The sequence below is a fragment of the Myotis daubentonii genome, chromosome 20 (genome assembly GCF_963259705.1).
Source record: "Myotis daubentonii chromosome 20, mMyoDau2.1, whole genome shotgun sequence".
Taxonomy (NCBI): Eukaryota; Metazoa; Chordata; class Mammalia; order Chiroptera; family Vespertilionidae; genus Myotis; species Myotis daubentonii.
In genome coordinates, this window is record NC_081859.1 from 2,239,837 (window position 1) to 2,259,453 (window position 19,617).

Consider the following 19,617-nt stretch of genomic DNA (forward strand, 5'->3'; position numbering starts at 1 on the left):
TAACGAAGCCTGGCTGGTGTTGCTCAGTGGGTTGAGCATCCACCTAAGAACCAGGAGGTCATGGTTCGATCCCAGTCGGGGCACATGCCCAGGTTTCTGGCTGGATCCCCAGTGTGGGGTGTGCAGGAGGCAGCCGATCCGTGATTCTCTCTCATCATTGATGTTTCTCTCTCTCTCTCTCTCTCCCCCTTTCCCTTCCTCTCTGAAATCAATAAAAATAATTGGTTTTAAAAAAGGACTGATGGAGACTTTGTTTACTGTAGTGCTGAGCACAAGCAGCTAATGACTAATTTGAATGTCCTGATGGTCAGCATTATTGGAGCAAGAAAGGGAACTCAAGGGGCCTACCTAGGTGCTCCCTCCCGGCCACCCCTTTCTGTGGCTTCTAAAAACTGGGAACTTGCTCCTGCAGTTCCTTCACCTCCACCAGCAGCCGTTCCTTCTAATGACCTCAAAGTGCTGAGATAAAGGCCTCTCTGATTACTTCCTGGGCAGAGACTGCTGAGGGACTGAGGTCCGGCTGAGATAATCACCGGGCTCTTGACTTATTTTCGTGACTTCAATAAACTTTGCACAAATCCACATTTCCCAGTGATGACCGTGTGAAGCCTCGCTCCCATGTGCATACTCTTGTGGGGGAGGAAATTCTATCACACTGGTGTGATCACGATGGCCCTCCATCAGAAGGCCAGGTCAAGGCGTGTAGGGGAAAGAACACATTGCATGTCTGTTTCTCTACTGCGTATTTTACATGCCTTCTCATTGTATCCTCATTCATATTCGGAGCTTGGAATTACTACCCCCCATCCTAGCCCCAGAGGAAACGGAGTCTCAGGACCGTTAACGATCCTTGGTGCGTTCAGAGTCCCATAGCTAGTTAGCCAGTTGGATACTTGGATTTAAATGCCAAGTCACGTAGCTTGGAATCTGGCCCACTTTCTCAGCGTTACGATCCTCAGGTGCCTACCTGTCCTTTCGGGAGTTGCCTGGGGATTCTGGTCTGAGGACTGAGGATCTTTGCTTTGATGGGGCAGGTAGACAAGGAGGGGTCCAGTCCGGCACAACTGAGTTCAAGGAAATGCCTCCTAAACCCTCCCCAGCAAAGCCCACACTTTGTCCCTAAAGGAATGCAATGAACAACCCCCACAGACTACTCAGGAGAATGAAACTCATGAGGATGTTAGATACTATGGTTCTGGATCCCTGCGTAGTCATGAAGGTCAGGAACTGAGGTTCTATTCACAGTAACTATTTGGCCTTTGGTTTGTTCTCTCAAGTTCTGGTCAGAACCTAACCAATCACCCTGGGAAGGTGGCCGGGGGATGAACCAACCAGCAAGTAGATGTGTGACAAGGATGCCTTCCTTCTGACTCTGAGAATGACGTGATTTCTCCCCGCACAACATGCTTTACGATGGCCTAAGGTCCCGCAGAGCAGCCATGGGATCTTAGTGAGTGACATCCAGAAAGGGATTTGAATGGGTCAGCATTTCAGGAGGGGAAGCCCTGGCTAACCCTCAGGAAAGTGATGCGGCTTGGTGAAGGGGGTGCCTTATTTTGTTAGGGTTTTATTTTTATGGCAGAAGTACCACGTGGTCACCCTGGGACACAGCAACATTATTCCAGCACTGCTGATAGTTTGATGTATAATATTTTGGATTTCCCCTCCCCCTGTTTTTAAATGTATGAGCTTTGCCCAAACTGGATTAAACTATAATAGTCCTTGGCAACCTATTTTTTGTTTGTTTGTTTATTTATTGGGTTTCCACTCAATGGTGTATCATGAATAGCTTTCTACCATTATTTGTGACTGCACATTTTTGACGTAGCAAAAAATATTTATCTGATTTTCTTTCTTTTTTGTTTTTAGTTATTTTTTCAGTTTTATGTTCCCCATCACCTTTTTAGCTCCTATATGCCCTCTGCAACCTCCACCACCCCCTCCACCCCTGCAATCACCACACTGTTGATCTGATTTTCTATTATTGGGCAATTACATTGCTTGGCTTTTTCACAATCAAAACAAGATTATTGTAAGGCTATAAAAATGTACATACGTTACTGTGTGCCACTGTTATATCAGTTGCTCATATCTTCCTGACATATATTTGCCTTTTAATGAGACTCATACTTGCATTTTTACGAATTAATGCATGTGTCTATTTTCTTTTGTATACCCTCATTCCTGGTGTGCTTATAAGAAACTTCACATTTATTGTGTTTCTCTGTATGTCAGCCATTCCACGGGGCACAGGTTAAACGATGGTGCCCCTTGGAATTTAACATCGAGTATGTGTACATATTTTAGTGAAGTAAACCATTGCTGTTTGAGACACAATCACTGATATTTTTTCTGAGTTGTAAGACACGTGTGTTTGGCAAACACCAGTCCTAACATCATGGATTTTGCTTAAAATTAGCATCCGATTTGGTTTACCAGGGACAAGGTTATACATTACATTTCCTGAAACAAGTGCTGTGTTCTGTAGTTTGAGCACCAAACATCCCGAGGCTAAACAAACAGGAATCCAAGATTTCTTGGAGAGAAATGGGGAGCGATATTCTGACAACTTATTTGCTATTAATGAATGCATAGTGCTCTGTACAATAATCATGTTAACCAGTACACTGGTCTTCCTGCCTCATCCACATTTCCTTAATAGTCTGTCCAGCAAAGCTGGATCAAAGAGAGCATTAAAGAAACTAGAATCGGCTGCCGGAGCCGAAATGTTTCCATCCTCTCCACCGTCCCCAAAGTCAAGGTAAAAGCCCAAGACACCAATCCTTTGATCTCGCGAGGGGATGAAAGGAGTCGGTGGTGGTAAACACGTTTCCTGCTCTTGAGCACAAACCCGGGCAGAAGACTCTCATGTCTCCAAGGCTAGTCCCGTGCGGACCCTCGTTCACACCGTTCCCACTGTCGCCATCAGTGACTGACTCAGGAACAAGGTACCGTAGGCTAAGCTATGGCCTCCAGGGGCGGGGATGAGGAAAATGATGTTCGGATGCTTTGGGGGGGGGGGGAGTTGCCATTGTTTGTTCTTTGCTTATTTATTCGTCCATAACAGAGTGTCTTTACTGACCCATAGTTTCAGCAAGCTGGTACTGCATGTTTTAAAGCTAATGGTTTGAATGATCAACAAGAGATACGCATGTCAGAAAATTCTCTTTAGCACCAGTAATATTCAGTTCAGCCTTGGTATAATTGAGTATGTAAACTAAACTCCCACTTTTCATCACGATCGAATTGCTCTAATTCAACATAAGGTTCTTCCTCTGAAATGATTGCTTCAATGGAAATTATTTTGAACGTGTTATGTTCAACATTTGCTCTAAAAAAGTCATCTGATCATATTATTTATTTTAGGACACGCATTGAAGACTCACATACTGATGTGTAGCACAACTGTTAAGCATGAAAGTTGTGGGGCTGTAATGCCGGACTTGTCCTGGTTTTGACCGACTACAATAGGCTTCTCTCAAAACGCCCAATCCTGGTCCTGCTCCTTTTATTCGTGTGTTTTAGGCCGGGCTGCCAGGGTCGCACATGGGGTTGTTCCAGATGCATTGATGTCAGCAGTCGAGGGGCCACTTCCCCCTAATGAGCAAGGAAAGTGCGGCCCCATCTTTCATCCTGACAAGCAGTCATGAGCCAGAAAGAGGGACACTCCCATAAAACATAAATCCAGGCTCCAGTAACGATCCTATTTTTATGATCCACCCTTAAGAGTAAAATGCTTCTTCCTGAAATAGACAGGGCTGAATAAAGTGTTTGGCTCCTAACCCATAGTGAGTCAAGATGCACTGCATTTCTTACGGGCTTTTTAGTGAGCGACACCTTTTCTGGCTTGGGTATCACCGGAAGATTGGAAGTCAATGGGCTTGCCACTTCTATCGGAACCTTGCTGGACTACAAAGATGGTTCCGTGAGAGAAGTGAGGAAAGGATCACGCATTGTTTGCATTTGCCATTGAAATGGCAGCTAAGACTTTTCTCTTGTGCTCAGAGGAAAGAGAGAGTAACAAAGCCGGTGGTACCCCAAGTCCATTTCTTGGCCTTCGTAAACACGCGGGGGTACCCAGGATTGTAATGTTTGTTCAGAGGAATCCTCGGGCTCATTCTAACTTGGCAGAGACTATCATCTTATGAAAATTCGAAGGGACTCGCCTCTTATGGATTTATAACACTCATGGCACTGCTGTCTGAAACAAATGGAAAAGTGGTTTGAAAAGGAGACAAAATATTTGGCATAAAAAGGAGCATAAGCTTTTAATCTTTTCTCTTTCCTAGAACTGACTATGGAGATTGTTAGACTAATGACATGATGGCTGTCCTTCCATTAGGATCATTATCTTTTATTTCTCCCCAAAAATGCTTATTAGAGGTAGTTAATAAAAATTCATTTGAGGCTAAGGAAATTGGTAAGTTAAAAGTCAGGGAGAAAGAGATGGCTGGAGAGATTTGGTACACAGGCAAGAAACATGATCTGAAAACCAGACTTATGTTCACGTCTTGCTCTGTCCCATGTGGCAATGGGGGGCACCTCGGTTCAAATAATGTATTTACCCTTGGTTTCAGTTTTCTACTATGAGTGAAACTTAGCTTTAAAGAATTTCTTGTGTCAATGAAGACATGACCTTTTACTCCTAATATCTGTACAAGATAAATGATAAGGAGTGGGGAGGAACTCTTCAAAATGTGTTTTATTTTCGTTGTTCAATTGCATTTTTTAAGATCCCAGCTTCTTCACTTCCTAGTGGCATGATCCTGGGCAACGTGAGGAAATTCCTGAGCCTCCTCACTCTCATTTGTACATCTCATTTGTGATTGTGAGGGTAATCACTCTTAGCTCGAAGGATATTTGTAATGTTAAATTTAAAAAGATACTTGCCTCACCCATGGAAGGCATATATGAAAATGGCAGGATTGAACACAGTACATTTTGGAGAGGAACGTTTTCATGGGTGATGAAAATATTTTTTGTGTTGTTCGTATTAGTCACTGGAGACCATTCTTTCCCTTTTGTTTCACTTTTACCGTAATTGTCAATTTCCTACTAAATGCCTGCCACATAATTAGGATAAAGTGATTGGGCTAAGTAACTGTGGAAGATGCTCAAGTTAAAAAACTGGTTTTTAAAACAGTTTCTTGACCACCAAATTGGACCTTTTCGCAGAGACTGTTAAAGTGAACAAATTGGAAAGCAATTTAACACCTGCGCATGACAGTGAGAAGTGAATTCCACTCTCTGATTTGTAGAATGTATTTTGTCATGTGAATTATGTCCTTCCCTGCATACCAGCAGCTTGGCTTGCCATTAAATTATTTAACTAATCGGAACTTTGCAAAGTGTAGCTGTGCATTTTGTATTTAAATGAAGGCGTCTGAGTAAAGAAGCAGTGTTTCCTCCGCTAGAAATACTCGTTGCTTCCGGAGAGCACATGGCCATTCACCAACGAAACCATGGCTCCCTATGCATGTTCCTTCCCATGAAAGAAACTCAAGCAGCTTAAAGACAATGGCCTCATTTTCAAGAAACTTGTCAGGTGATCATATCATTGATTCTCTGGTCCCCTGTTCATTTTTTGCCAGGAAAGTGTCACTATTTACACGTGAATAATTTCCAAGACATTTCGGGTGGCTCTGCCCGTCGTTATGGGGTGCGATGCGTGTCGCCACGTGCCACGCCAGCCCCTGATGTGGGTGCACCCGGCGCTTCAGTGGCAAAGGCAGGCTCCTGGAGCTAGTGAGCTGACATAAAAGTTCCACCTTTTCCATTAAAATGAGTACGCCACGACCTGCCCTTGCAAAGGCCTGTTGTTTCAACAAGAGCTACTGAGGGATGTTCTAGAAAATCATCCCCCGGGGGAGATGCAGCCGAGTCTCAGTCAGTGCTTTTGTGGGTACCATCTGAACCCCAGACAGGAAGAGATTAGGTCACCCAAGTACACTGCAAGGTAGGTCCTGGCCTAGGCGCAGAACATACTTGTTTTGACTATCTACATATATATTTCTACACTATATACTATATACTTATATACATGTACATATAATTTCTAAAAAATTATAGAATTTTTACATATAATGTATACAACTTATGTACATATAATGCATAAGAGAAATTTATGTAGATATAAAGTATATGCTTATATGATATATGTACACGTAATTTCTATACATGCGTGTGTGAACATTGGAATTGTTCACCATTATAATTCACACACACACACACACAAACACACACACACACATACACACACACACACACACGACTCTTGCTCCTGAGGAAATACAGGACCAGGTTCCTGTGAGCCTCTGGTCACATGTTCATCAACTGATATACACATAACCTTGTTTTATGTGTTTATGAGAAACACTCTTTAATATATATGACTTCCAAATAATTAAATACATGCGGTATACCTTTATAATAAAACCCTAACTGAGACAGGTTTACTGTTTTCTTAACCCTGGATAATAGGACCACACATTGCTTTGACTTTCAGCCTTAGGGCAATATTGTTCACTATACTTTTTTTGTCTGTTTGCTCATCCTCTCATGAACCCACCAATTTAGCTGGTTTTCCATAGCTCCATCATGCACTGCTGTTAATTTAACATTTTCCAGAGCAGCTCACAGACAGGTGGGCGAAAGTCCTCTTTCTTGTTCTGGATGACAATCCACCTCAGAGCCAATGACACCATAACTCGTTCCTGAGCAAAACTTATTGAAAAGACAAACGTATTTTCTCCACAAGGAACATCATAACTTCCCTGCAGTTAGGACACTAGACCACACCTCAGCATCACAGCATGAGGGTTGTTTTAAATAGGAAAACCACCAACGAAGTGCACAAAACATGTATGACACTGCCTGGCAGTGTGGCTCAGTTGAGTGAAGACCTATGAACAAGGAGGTCACAGTTTGATTCCTGGTCAGGGCACAGGCCCCGGTAGTGCTCTCGATCCCCAGTGGGGGGCATGCAGGAGGCAGCTGATCAATGATTCTCTCTCACCATTGATGTTTCTACCACGCTCTCGCTCTCCCTCTCCCTTCCTCTCTGAAATCAATAAAAAATATTTTAAAAACCATGCATGATGCTAAGGTGGCCCTAGAAGAGATTTGAAACTGACCCTATGATTTTGACAGATAAGAACGTAAACAAGAGGAAGAGCAAAAAGCTAACTTCTACGCAGCAAAGTCATTCAACACTCAGCAAACACCGTGAGTGCCCAGCGTGTGCACCTGGAACTGTGCTAGGGTCTGAAAACACAATCAAAATGAACAAAGCAGACACGCTTCCTGCCTTGACGATGCTAGAGCCAAGCCAAGCAGAGCTGGCAGCTTCAGAGGGACCACAGCGAGAAACATGCCCTCAAATAACTCTCCACGAGGCTGGGAGCTCTATGCTATTAATGACACTTCCCATCTGGTCCTTGGTAGCTTCCTGTCTATTTGAGTCTACTTCTGCTCGTTATGTCTGCAAAGCACAGCTAAGGTTTTTCTCTTGCTCAAGGAGGGTCTACAATTTCGAAATTCTTGAAGTTTTTTTTAACATTTTAATTGAATTTATTGGGGTGCCATTGGTTAGTACTAATATATGGGTTTCAGGTGTACCATTGTATAACACGTCATCTGTATATTGCATTGTATGTTCTCCACCCCAAGTCCCGAAGGCTGTCTTTTTCCTTTTTTTTTTTTTTTACATATCTGTGCTCTGCATCATACTGATAGCATGGAACCAGGTACTTGAGCTCTAGGGTCCTTTTGAAGGAAACGAACCCCCTTGAAAAGGCGATTCAACACATTGCAATCAGTACCATGGTAATAGGCGTTGAGGGCACGAGGCAAAATTATATGTGTCACTTAACAAGGGGAGAAGGTTCAGGTGGCCTCTAAAATGAGACCTGGCCTGGGCGGCGTGGCTGTGTTTGAGCGTCCACCTATGGACCAGGAGGTCACGGTTGGATTCCCGGTCAGGGCACAGGCCCGGGTTGTGGGCTCGATCCCCAGTGTGGGCGTGCAGGAGGCAGCCGATCCGTGATTCTCTCTCATCATGGATGTTTCTATCTCTCTCCTCCTCTCTGAAATAAAAAATATATATACTTTTTAAAAAAAATAAAAATAAATAAAACAAGACCTGAAGGAAGCAGGGCGTGGGCCCCGAAGGAAGATGCAAATTAGTGAATCTGAGGGTTGCTCATCTTCCTTAAGGACCAGCTGGCTGTTTTGGGTTGAAAAGTAGCAACCCACAGGTTTCAGAGCTCCCTCACTGCTCCGCTAGTGAAGGCTGGTTGAGGAAAGAACGAGGAATCATGGGAGGCCAGAGCAGGCCCATCATCCATAGCCAATCCGCCTTCATTCCCAAAGTCAGTGCACTCCTCCCTGGCGAGCAAGGTGATCTGGGAGTTCCTGTTTCCCAGCGCGGATGCCAGAGGGCAGAGGCCACGATTGCTCGCCTCTGCACACGGATGCTCCTCGGCCTCAGATGCTGATGGGGCGTGAGGAGCAACCATTGCTGAGCAATTCTGAATCCCAGAGACATTAGCGAACCTCTGCTACACTAGGCGCTGGGTGAGCATGACAGGCAGAAACAGGCTAATATCTCTTAGTGGAGCTTGAAGTGTAATGGGCCTTTGAGAAACTATGCAATGACCAGCTTCATCCTCCCTTGAAGCAAATATGCATTTTGATGGCGCTCTGGACGCCATCACTGGAATTAATTGCGGGGAGCGAGAGGCCAGGCCTGGGGGACACGAGCAGGTACCCCTTTCTCTGATACAACAGGCGATGGAAGAAGAAAGTGGGGGTCACTTCCTTTCCAACACTCCCCTGTGTCGCTACACGTCACTCATGTGACACTTGGTGTCTGGGGCTTCTATGTGTGTGAGTGTGACATGAGAGTAGAGCTGAGGTAAGAGAAAAAAATGGAAGTTATCTTAAAGCGCTAGGTTATCTCTTTTTTTTTCTGAGGTGCTAGCTGTAAACACACATTTATTAGAAGCCGAAATGCTGCATGTTTTTGTTACTCTTTATGATATACTTAACAGGATAAAAATGAGTTCATGCTCTCTTATTTGCATTTCTCTTCCTTTGTTTAATGGCTCGACCCAGACCTGCCCCCTACGCGTGCTTCTGGACAGAGGTATAAAGAGGCAGAAACTCTTTGCAATTTAAGGGTGAAAAAATGCACCTCTCTTCTTCTTCTAGCTTCCTTTACCTTTGCCTCCCCTGCGTAGGGTTGAGTAAGCTGGGATTGCTGAGAGCGGATCACTTTAAGCGAAAGAAGGAAGTATCTAGAGAGCATGGGCTTTGCAAATGAACATGGCACGTGAGGTGCGAGCTTTCTGACTGATGAGCGACGCGAACACAAGCGTACTCCTGGGTGGACTTGTAATGTGCTTTACCATGGAAACGGCGAGATGCTTATTTCCAGCTACCTGCAAGCCCTGATTACCAAAGAGTGACAGGAGCACAAATGCAATTACTGGGGGACTATCCACATTACCCACAATGACAGGAAATGGATGGGTGGTTAGCACCCAGATCCTTCCCTCATTGCCATTGCATCATTCTACACACACTTACACACACACACACACACACACACACACACACACACCACACACGTCTATTTGCAGATGTCTTATGAGGATGTGTGTGTATGCGTGTGAGTGTGTGCATAAGGCTAGGTTCCCTTTCCCCAAAATGACATCATTGTAGACTGTGTATTTGAAATGCAGAGAAGGTTCTCGAAGGCCGTCAGAATTCATCTCTGCCTCCTTATGAGCGGTTGCCGACTCGGGGCCTGAGCTGGTGAGGCTTGGATAACAGTGAAGGGAGCTGGATGGGCAACAAGAAGCTGGGAAATGCCGAGTCCCGACAGCGGGGTGTTTTCCGTGCGTGTAGTGAAGGCTGCCCGCCCCTGGGAGCACTTGAGCATGAAGCGGGGAAGCTCATTTTTGTGAGATGAAAAATCGCTGGTCGCTACGCATGAATTTACTTTCTCTAGGGCCTCACTTAAATGGCTGCCTGTGAACTAATTCAGTTACTGGTGGTTGGCAGGGGGTGTTTGGCGGTGGACAGGAGCCTGGTTTGGAGTCAATAACCAAAGGGCAGGCCTAAACAAACACTGCTCAGCAGCCCAGGGCGCGTCTGGTGTTTGTGCTGCTCTGTTGTAATACCTTACAAACGGCCTAGGACTCTCCGAATGAGGAGGGAGCCTCCTGATGAGGAGGTAAGAGGCAGGAAGCAATGGAAAGACCTGTGACCCAGTTTTATCCCAAGACCAGCGCTATGAATTTGGGCAACTTGCTAAAATCATTTGAATTACATTTTTTCTCTGTAAAAGGAAGTTGAGGGCTGCCTTACCCAAGTCATAGCAACACTATGAAAGTGAATTAACAGTAGAGTAAATGTTTCCCTAAATATCTGCTAAACCCCGGGGAGCCCCAGGAATTTCTTAGGCTGTGGCTGGGTAGGTCTGATCTCCCCGCTGTCTTTACATTACCACCTTCCCTCAGTGTCTGCGTCTGTGCCCCGATTTCCTTCTTCTTGCTTGATCCCCAGAGGGGTGCGTGCAGGAGGCAGCCGATCCATGATTCTCTCTCATCATTGATGTTTCTCTCTCTCCCTCTCCCTCACCCTTCTTCTCCGAAATCAATAAAACAATAGATATTTTTTTAAAAATTTGTCCTTCTTATAAAGATACTGTTCTTATTGGATTAGGGACCCAACCCACTCCAACATGACCTCATCTGAATTTAATTATGTCTGTAATGGCCTTATTCCCAAACAAGCTCACATGCTAAGGTCCCAGGGGTTACGGACTTCCAAGTATCTCTTGAGGAGAAAGTTGGACACATCACAACGACCTTAGAGAAAACAGGGGTACACTCATAGGAAGGTGTGGGAAGGTGTAATTCACATAAGTTGAACTCCCAACCTAAAACATGGTGGTGGAGAGAACAGTGAGAGAACTGGGCAATGGCACGTGGAGAGACGTGGCCTTTTCTCCTTATCCACGGAGGTCAGAGCACCAAGCACAGGAGGGTGCCACAATTTAAACACACAGAAACAATGCCAGGTGAGAAGGTCTTAGGAAGGGGAATTGGACTGGGAGCTGGGGCTGGGAGCTTGCCATCCACATGTAGATTTTTTAAAATATATATATTTTTAAATATATTTTATTGATTTTTTACAGAGAGGAAGGGAGAAGGACAGAGAGTTAGAAACATCGATGAGAGAGAAACATCGATCAGCTGCCTCTTGCACACCTCCTACTGGGGATGTGCCCGCAATCCAGGTACATGCCCTTGACCAGAATCGAACCTGGGACCCTTCAGTCTGTAGGCCGATGCTCTATCCACTGAGCCAAACAGGTTAGGGCCACATGTAGATTTTTCCAAGGGAGAACCACCCACAATTAAACAGTGAGAAAGTAGAAATGACGTGCATCCACTGAGCCTACCTGCTGAGGCCAGGGAGACTGAGTATAGTCACAGAATTCATGCAAGGACCGATACTGCAGAGTCAGAAGCAGTAGGAAGGGACTAGCACCCGTTAGACGCAGAGGAGAAACACTTTGATAAGGATCTATATCTGCCACGAGTTCCAGAAGAGAATGTCTGCAAAAGTTTGGCTTCCTGAACGGTGTCCAGGGCATTAGCAATTGAAAAGGCAAAATAGTGTTTCTAAAAGAAGAATGCATCGACAAGCTGGGCCAGAATTAATGTTCTTTGTTGCTAAAATGGTAAGGCCTACTTTAAAGAGACGGCACAAGAATTTTAAGGCTGAAGCAAGGAAACTGCATTTTAACAAGTCTCTGCATGATTTTTACATTAAATTCAAGTAACCAGGGCAAGAGAATGAGAGGAAAATGGGGAAAAAAACACAGCAAATTAATATTAAGGCAGTTGATACTGTTAGGGCAAATTGATGATGGTGAATTAAAAAAAAAAACCTCTACAGTATTCAAAATTGTTCCAGAGCATAGAAACATCAGGAGAATTTTTCAGTTCCTACTTGAAGATGTTAAAATGATCTAAAGGTGACAGCTTGGATCAATCTTAGTTATGATTCTAGAAGAAAAACTCCTAACATATAGGAAATGAATCCAGCAGTACATTACCTGACTAATTCACAAAAACAACTTATTCCAGAATTGAAAAACATAATTGCATAATAGAAAACCTATTAAAGCAATTCACCAAATTATTTGTGAAAAACACCTCCAACAATAGGCCCACCAACTTGACAGAGTTAAGAGAGGTTTTTGACCACAATGAACATCCATCCACTTCTAACATGATTTTTAGTAAAATATATTTTATTGCAATTCCAGGGTCAACAATTTCAATGTGAAGGCACAGGGGTCTTCTATGAGTATGAACACCACAGTTGATATTTCTCTTTTAAAAGTGCTAGTCAATGTAATAAGACAAGAACAATAAAATGTAAATAGAAATATTGGAGAAGAGTTCCAGACGGAATGACTGTCTGCCCCCAAAACCTAAGAAATAGGCATGAAAAAATTCAGATAAAGTTATACGGGAATATGGAGGTCAGAAGGAAGAAGGACAGAGGGAAGACAAGCACATTTATACCCAGAAAGGGAATATTAAGAGGATATTTAAAACTAATAGAAATCATGAACAGAATTGAGAAGAATAAACACTGAGTTCTGTACTGAAGTCCTGAGTACCAGAGAACTGTATGGTGCTGGAGAAAGTCCCAAAAGATTACACTAACACTAACTGGCCTTGATTCTGGTAAGAATGGTCATTAGATCAAACAAAAGAACGCCCCACTCTATATTATAAATCGTAAACCTAAAGGGTATTTTTCTGCCCTCAACAGAAGACATGGATCAAAAGTGTTCTGCTTCATATTTTATTTTTTTAGATTTAACTTTAAAACACATTTGTATCGATTTATTCTTTAATGTCATCCATGATCCTCAGAGAGAAGATAAACTCGGAGAGATCACTAGATTTACTGTTTTACTTCCCAGATTATTGTAACAAAAAAGGGAACTTGGAATTTATTTATTGAGAGACCTCACACCATGCAAAATTGTCTCTACCCCCAGGAAATAGAGCATTTGCTTGCAAGCCGTTATCTGGCCTTTTGCTCATTTATATGTATGGAGAGCTCTCTACTCCACAGTCTTGGCGTTTTCTAAGTTGGGCAATCTCATTCCAAATTCTCTTTCTCTCCGATCGTTCTATACAATAGAGTGTCACATTATGGGTTATCTTGTTTCAATAATGCCGGACATCTCAATATTTAAAGACACCTGCTATCTCTTCCCATTTAGACTACACATTTCCAGTTCCTTCAACTTTTTCTCAGATGGGATGCCTTCCAGATTCCTCGTTATTTTGAGCAAGGCTGTAGACAATCCAACTTTAGTTAAAAACTAAACCTCTTGTTATAGAGCCAGCACTGAACGCCAGCTAGTATGTGAGGAATGGACTCAGATTCTTATAAATTTGATAATTCAAGGAAGCAAACTGACATGGCCTTGGCTGAATTACTGGTGTAATAGCCACATGTCCTCTCAAATTTGCTTCTGTATCCACAGCAGATTTGAACTAATTTAGCTTGATGTCTGTATTACAGTCACTGTATTTAAAACGAACGGCCTTTTTATTTGATAAACAAGGGAAACAGAGCCAGTGAAGGATTTCCAAGCGACTGGGGGAGGACTGTGTACGTGTGTGTGTGTACGTGTAGCACCTGTGAGTGTGTGGGTGTGTGTATGTGTGTGTATGTGTTTGGGGGGTGGTGTGCAGGCACATAGCGTTCTGCTGGAAGGTATTGCAATTTCCAGGGTTTCTTTCTAGAGATAGTAACAAGAGAGTCTTGATTTCTACCCTTTTTCACTTAACACATAAGGTGAGTGAAAGAGGAAAGGTGGCAGGCACATAAATTTTAAGAAATGGTGGAAATATGTTGATGCATGGAAATGTCTTCTTTTAGGGCTAGAGGTAGAGTTAGAGAGCTTTCCAGTTTTTTTTTTAAGGAATAGCAGATAACAATAGGTAACAAAAAACCTTTTACTTTTAGGGCATAGGAGACAGTTGTTAAAATATTCATCAATCTTCTTGACTATACAGCACATAGTAGTGACGTAGTTCTATACTACATGAGCATCTTCATATGTTAAGTTTCCCTCCAGTTTTATCTCTCAGGGGTGTTCCTGCTCCAAACCCCCAAACTATCAAACTATCTAGTTTATATGGGTTGCATTATCAAAATTTTCTGATATTAGGAAAACTAAAATCTTCGTGTTTGTATAAACATTCAAATGCTTTCTTAGCCGCCTTTGCAATCCTAATGTATAATACATGCGTTTGAGACGAAGAAAATTTCCAATGATAATTATTAACAAGTCAGCGTGCACGGAACATAATTTTTCTCTTCACTCCACATTTTGAAAATATTCATTATGCCAGGGCACGAAAGGCAGATTGAAATAATTTAGGGGAAAGTGAATGCATTCATTACCGAAATGCTATTTTTCTGATATTTTAGAGAGGATTAAATATATACGCTTCAGTATCATCATTGACTTGTCTGGTTTCTATCTGCGCTGACTTTCACATTCTATTTGGCATCCCACTCCTTCCCTGCCCTGCGTATATTTTAAAACGGGCCGACATCAATGAGAAGGTAAGGTGTCCTGTGGTGTGGTTTCAAGGTGAAGGGAACCACTTGTTGAAAGTACAGTTTAGGCCCCGGCCCTTGAGACTTGGATGCGGCCCTTCTGTGTGGTTTTGCTGCAACTGAATTTTCAGGCCTTCGGTTGATTCTTAGGATGCGGACAAAAACTGGAAAAACGCCGACTCAAAATTATTCCATGGACACATATGAATGACTTTTTTTGTATTACCGCTGTTTGGAATTATCCACAGCACTCATTACATCCACTAATAAAAATAATCGACTTAATTACAAATGACATCTGAAGTATGTCTTTAAAACTAACTGCTTCTCTCCAAAAAATTCAGTATTTTATCCAATCCCCCCCCCCCTCTCATGTGTTAGGGATTTACTTAAAGTATATAAGTATGGCAAATGCTGTTTTTACTCCTTATATATTCATCAGGTTAATGGTGTTTTTATTTTCTGTTTTCAGGGTCCAAGTTGAATTCTATATGAATGAAAACACATTTAAAGAGAGACTGAAGTTATTTTTTATTAAAAATCAGCGATCCAGTAAGTCCTCTGCTTTATTTCCTCTGTCTATGTGTTTGTACATCTATTTACCTCCAACAGTTCCAGTGCCATCCTTCTGAACAATATCATTCAAATAGATGCAAACAATTGAGAATCTTGTCTGCCAGGCAGTTAAATGATAGAGAACTAGAGTTCCCATCTGTGGGTGTTACGGTTTCTTGCAGACCTTTCATTGTCCAGATCCCACATCCATAGGTAGCATTCTGGGTGAGCCATAGGGTCAGTGGAAACGTTGGGGAAAAGGGTTGAAATGAGAGGGCCTCACGGCTTATCTGTGAGGGGACTCAGCTTATTATGAGAAGGTTCCTGTGATTCTGACGGATCCTATCGGGAAATAGCTGTCTGATTCCACGGGGGAAGAGCTCACCGCTTGCCAATCATGCTTGATGAGAAAGAAAATGCTCTGAACTGGACAGGTTGCACCCAGGCATGTGCCCCTACTGGGTATCGAACTGTGACCTCCTGGTTCAGAGGCTGATGCTCAAACACCGAGCCACACCGGCCGGGCATACCATGTATTGTTTGAAGCCACATATAATGAGCCAAGATGCAGTTTTCCCACAATCGTTGCTTGGTCTCTATGAGATGGGTGTAGACATTGCCCTCTCTGAGTCTGGAGCCCTGAATCCTCTTGGGGTGGTCTTCATTAAGCCGTGCCTCTGTAGGGTTCACAGGGAGCGTCCCGAGTTGTGAGCAATTGTCCAAATGCTGAAGATAGGGGGTATTTCAGTGTTTAAGACGCACTGGTGAGAGATTCAATGGTAGGTCAGCTTCAGGGTTAAGGCTAATGATAACGAATGCCTCTCTCATCTGCGGGTTTACAATTTCCATGGAGGCCACACCTTCGGAATCAAAGGTTTCCTCTGTTTTGATACTAACAATCCTCTCTCTCCAGGCGAGAGAGGGTAAATGCAGGATGAGACTGTTTCACCGGCAGCCAGCTTTGACTAAGCAGTCATCTGGGGAGACCAGGTCTATGGAAGCAGGGCGATTTCATGAACAATTTAAAAGACTTTCTAAAGAAGCTAAAGCCATGACATGAATGAATGGAGCATTGTGATAGCAAAGCCTAGGAAAACTGCCCAATTGATAAGCATTCACCTGCTACTATTAAGAAACGTCATCCCATGCGATATACAGGTCCTGTAACAGAAACCCACACCTGCAACCTATATGATTATGTCAACTAATGTCACCCCAATCAATTTAATTTAAAAAGAAAGGTCACCTCAAATGCACTCACATATAGCCGAGTAAGAAAATGACATTTCATTTCCAGATTGTATTCACTAGTAATTATAGGAAGGCCTTTCTCTCCCTTTTATTCATAAGGCACGAATCAGATATTGCCTGAATATTGCAGGAAAGGTAATGCTTCTATTAATCAGACTTGAAGCATGTTTTGCTTAATCTTAATTGCTCTTTTTCATCATCATGAAGTATTACAGGCTGCATAACTATGATCTATATGGTTTTGCAGGGTATAAACATGACAATCTTAATCCCCTCTCCCTCCAAAATATTAAGACGTCACTGATATTTAATCTTAAGGGAAAAGTAAGCTTCAACTGGTCAAACTCAAAAATGGTGTGTGTACTTCCCAGAATATTCTATAATGATTTCTCTGGAATTTCCTAATTACTAAGCTAGAGTATAATATATAATTATAGACGTGATTATAATTTCCCTATAATTAAAATCTACAAGGTATCCTGAAGGTACAAGACTTATAACTTATCCTGTGACTGTGCAAGCAGCTAGATTTTCTAGCCGGCTAAAATTTACCCCCAATTCATGGATGTGCGAAATGCTTAAACCACTAAGCATATCTGAACCACTCTTTTTTTTTATTTAAATATATTTTATTGATTTTTTACAGAGAGGAAGGGAGAGGAATAGAGAGTTAGAAACATCGATGAGAGAGAAACATCGATCAGCTGCCTCCTGCACACCTCCCACTGGGGATGTGCCTGCAACCCAGGCACATGCCCCCCGACCGGAATCGAACCTGGGACCCTTGAGTCTGCAGGCTGACGCTCCATCCACTGAGCCGAACTGGTCAGGGCATGAAGCACTCTTTATGGGACATGGTTTTTGTGGCTTCTGTGAGAACTAGACCCACTCTCCGCGTACAGTGTTAGCTGTCATTTGCTGTTCAAGCCGTCTGTCAATCACACCCTTGGTTTCCATATTCAGGTAATTAACATTCAGCTCCCTTGAACTTCAGAGCGTGTAGACGATGATGGCACTGAAGTTTCTAAATACAATCTAAGTGCTGTACTTAATGATGTTTTTGATAAGTCTTTTTAGTCTCTTTTTTGGACTAAGTTCCAATGAAAACCCAATTTCTGTTGTTTGTTTGAAGGTCTAAGAATACGCCTGTTCAATTTTTCTCTCAAATTATTAAGCTGCTTGTTATACATCATCCGAGTGCTGCTGGAAAGTCCCTCACAAGGAAATGAATGGTAAGGTATTTTGGTCTGACCCTCGACAATAGTCTTTTGATTACTTTGAATTGTGTTATAATTTTAAAGGATGTTACATAGAATTAATTTTTTCCAAGGATGTTTTGGGTATTGATCTGTCTTAGTACATGAATAGCACCTTTGTACGTTCTTTTCAAATATCTTTGCTTATATTCTTTATCTATTCCTCTAATGCTAATAACACTGTGGATGTAATAACTTTATGCCAACCGCCCATAAAGTTTTTACTGCTAATCAAAGCACTGTAAGTAATTGTTTAATATGGGTCTGTCTCTTTAAACACTCACCACCTTTCTGTTCTTTCTTTATATATATTACTCTACTGTATACCAGCTGTGTAGGTATTTCCAGTGATAGTCTAGCTGGTACTCTTTTTTAAAATATATTTTTATTGATATCATAAAGGGAGAGGGAGAGAGAGAGAAACATCAATGATGAGAGAGAATCATTGATAGGCTGCCTCCTGCACACCCCCTACTGGGGATGAAGCCCACAATCCAGGCATGTGCCTTTGACCGGAATCGAACCTGGGACCCTTCAATCCCCAGGCCGATGCTCTATCCACTGAACCAAACCGATTAGGACTAGCTGGCACTCTTGAGTAGAACCACTCCAGCATCCATGACTATGTCAAGTGCACAGTTAGCATGTGTAGCTCTTGATCTTATTTGAGTTAAATGGCTTATCGATTTAACTTATTTTTTATTCATGATTGTGCTGCTTTGATTAATTGCATTGCTGTACGTGATGGACTTTAGTCTCTACCTCCGTTGGAAGCAGCAGGGAAGGGGCCAGGTGCGCAGGCACACGGATCATTCTGATCCGATTACCACCCTGGGCCCCTGCCCAGCCTCCCAAATTTCACATAATTTCAAAGCAGAAAGCGAATCCGATGGTGAACCTCTGTACAATTATTACTATTATTTTCCTGTGGAGTTTGGCCCTAAGAAAATATAAAAAATAAAATAAAAAGGATGACAATAAAATAGAAATGCTATGCACGGAAATGCCTGGCTTGCTCTTCTGTTAGATTGGACAGTGAAGAGGATTCCGCATTTGCTAGAGGGTCCGGAGAGAGTTGATTAACAAGAGCAATTCGATGGTGTGATCATCGATGTGCTGCTTCTTTAGGAAACGGTTTCTTTACTGAAGGCTGGTGGGTATTTCCGAATACCTTTGCTGGGTGGTTAGCCTGTGTTTGTCAGACTGAGAAAGGAGGCACAGCCGGGAGAGCAACATTGCCTCCCCTCAGGGAATTTTCAACCCGTGAAAAGACTGCATGCACTGATGTTCCGGCCCCTCCTGCCACTGGACCCCTTGTTTCATGTCTCTTACTCCCTTCAATACACACGTAACCCTGTTTCCCCAATTTCTCCCACTACTACTCCTCCCAGAGGCCCTCAGTACTTTTTAAAAAAGTTAATCAAATATTTCCAGAACCCACCTGGCCCCATACCTGGTACTGATCTTTTTCTGCTTTTTATGGCTGCATATCTTATCGATCGCATTCTAACTGTGCACTCAGTGTCCCTACTTCGATGTCATTCCAATTGGCCCCGTTCCGGGTGGCTTCTTCTGCGCTCTCCCCACATCAGCGCCTGACAGCTCGGTCCTCACCCACCCCCTGCTCCGCCTGCAGCCCCATCCTGACAGCTGTGGGGCCAAAGCCTCCGAGTCTCCGCAGCTTCTCCTCTGGCCTCACATCTGCAGCATCTGCAAAAGCCAGAGGAAATTGTGCTGCTTCTGCCACCACGACATATATTTTAAAAAAAACACCCCAAAACTTACGCATCCTTCCCACTTTAAAACTGTGAAAGTGACTCTTAGTTTTTAACATCAGGTGAGAGACACAAAGGTATGCAGCCGGAATGGTGCTTCTGTGTTAGGG

The 19,617-nt window shown here is 43.0% G+C and overlaps 1 protein-coding gene across 2 annotated transcripts in view; it reads left to right on the top strand.

The window, feature by feature from the left end:
• The window catches only part of KCNT2 (potassium sodium-activated channel subfamily T member 2), a 125,820-nt gene that overhangs the window by 24,723 nt on the left and 81,480 nt on the right, over positions 1-19,617 (top strand). For both annotated transcript variants that reach the window (XM_059677311.1, XM_059677312.1), the window contains exons 2-3: positions 15,143-15,222; positions 17,609-17,708. In XM_059677311.1, the coding sequence (XP_059533294.1) occupies positions 15,143-15,222; positions 17,609-17,708 (180 nt within the window). The remainder of the gene's footprint in view (positions 1-15,142; positions 15,223-17,608; positions 17,709-19,617) is intronic.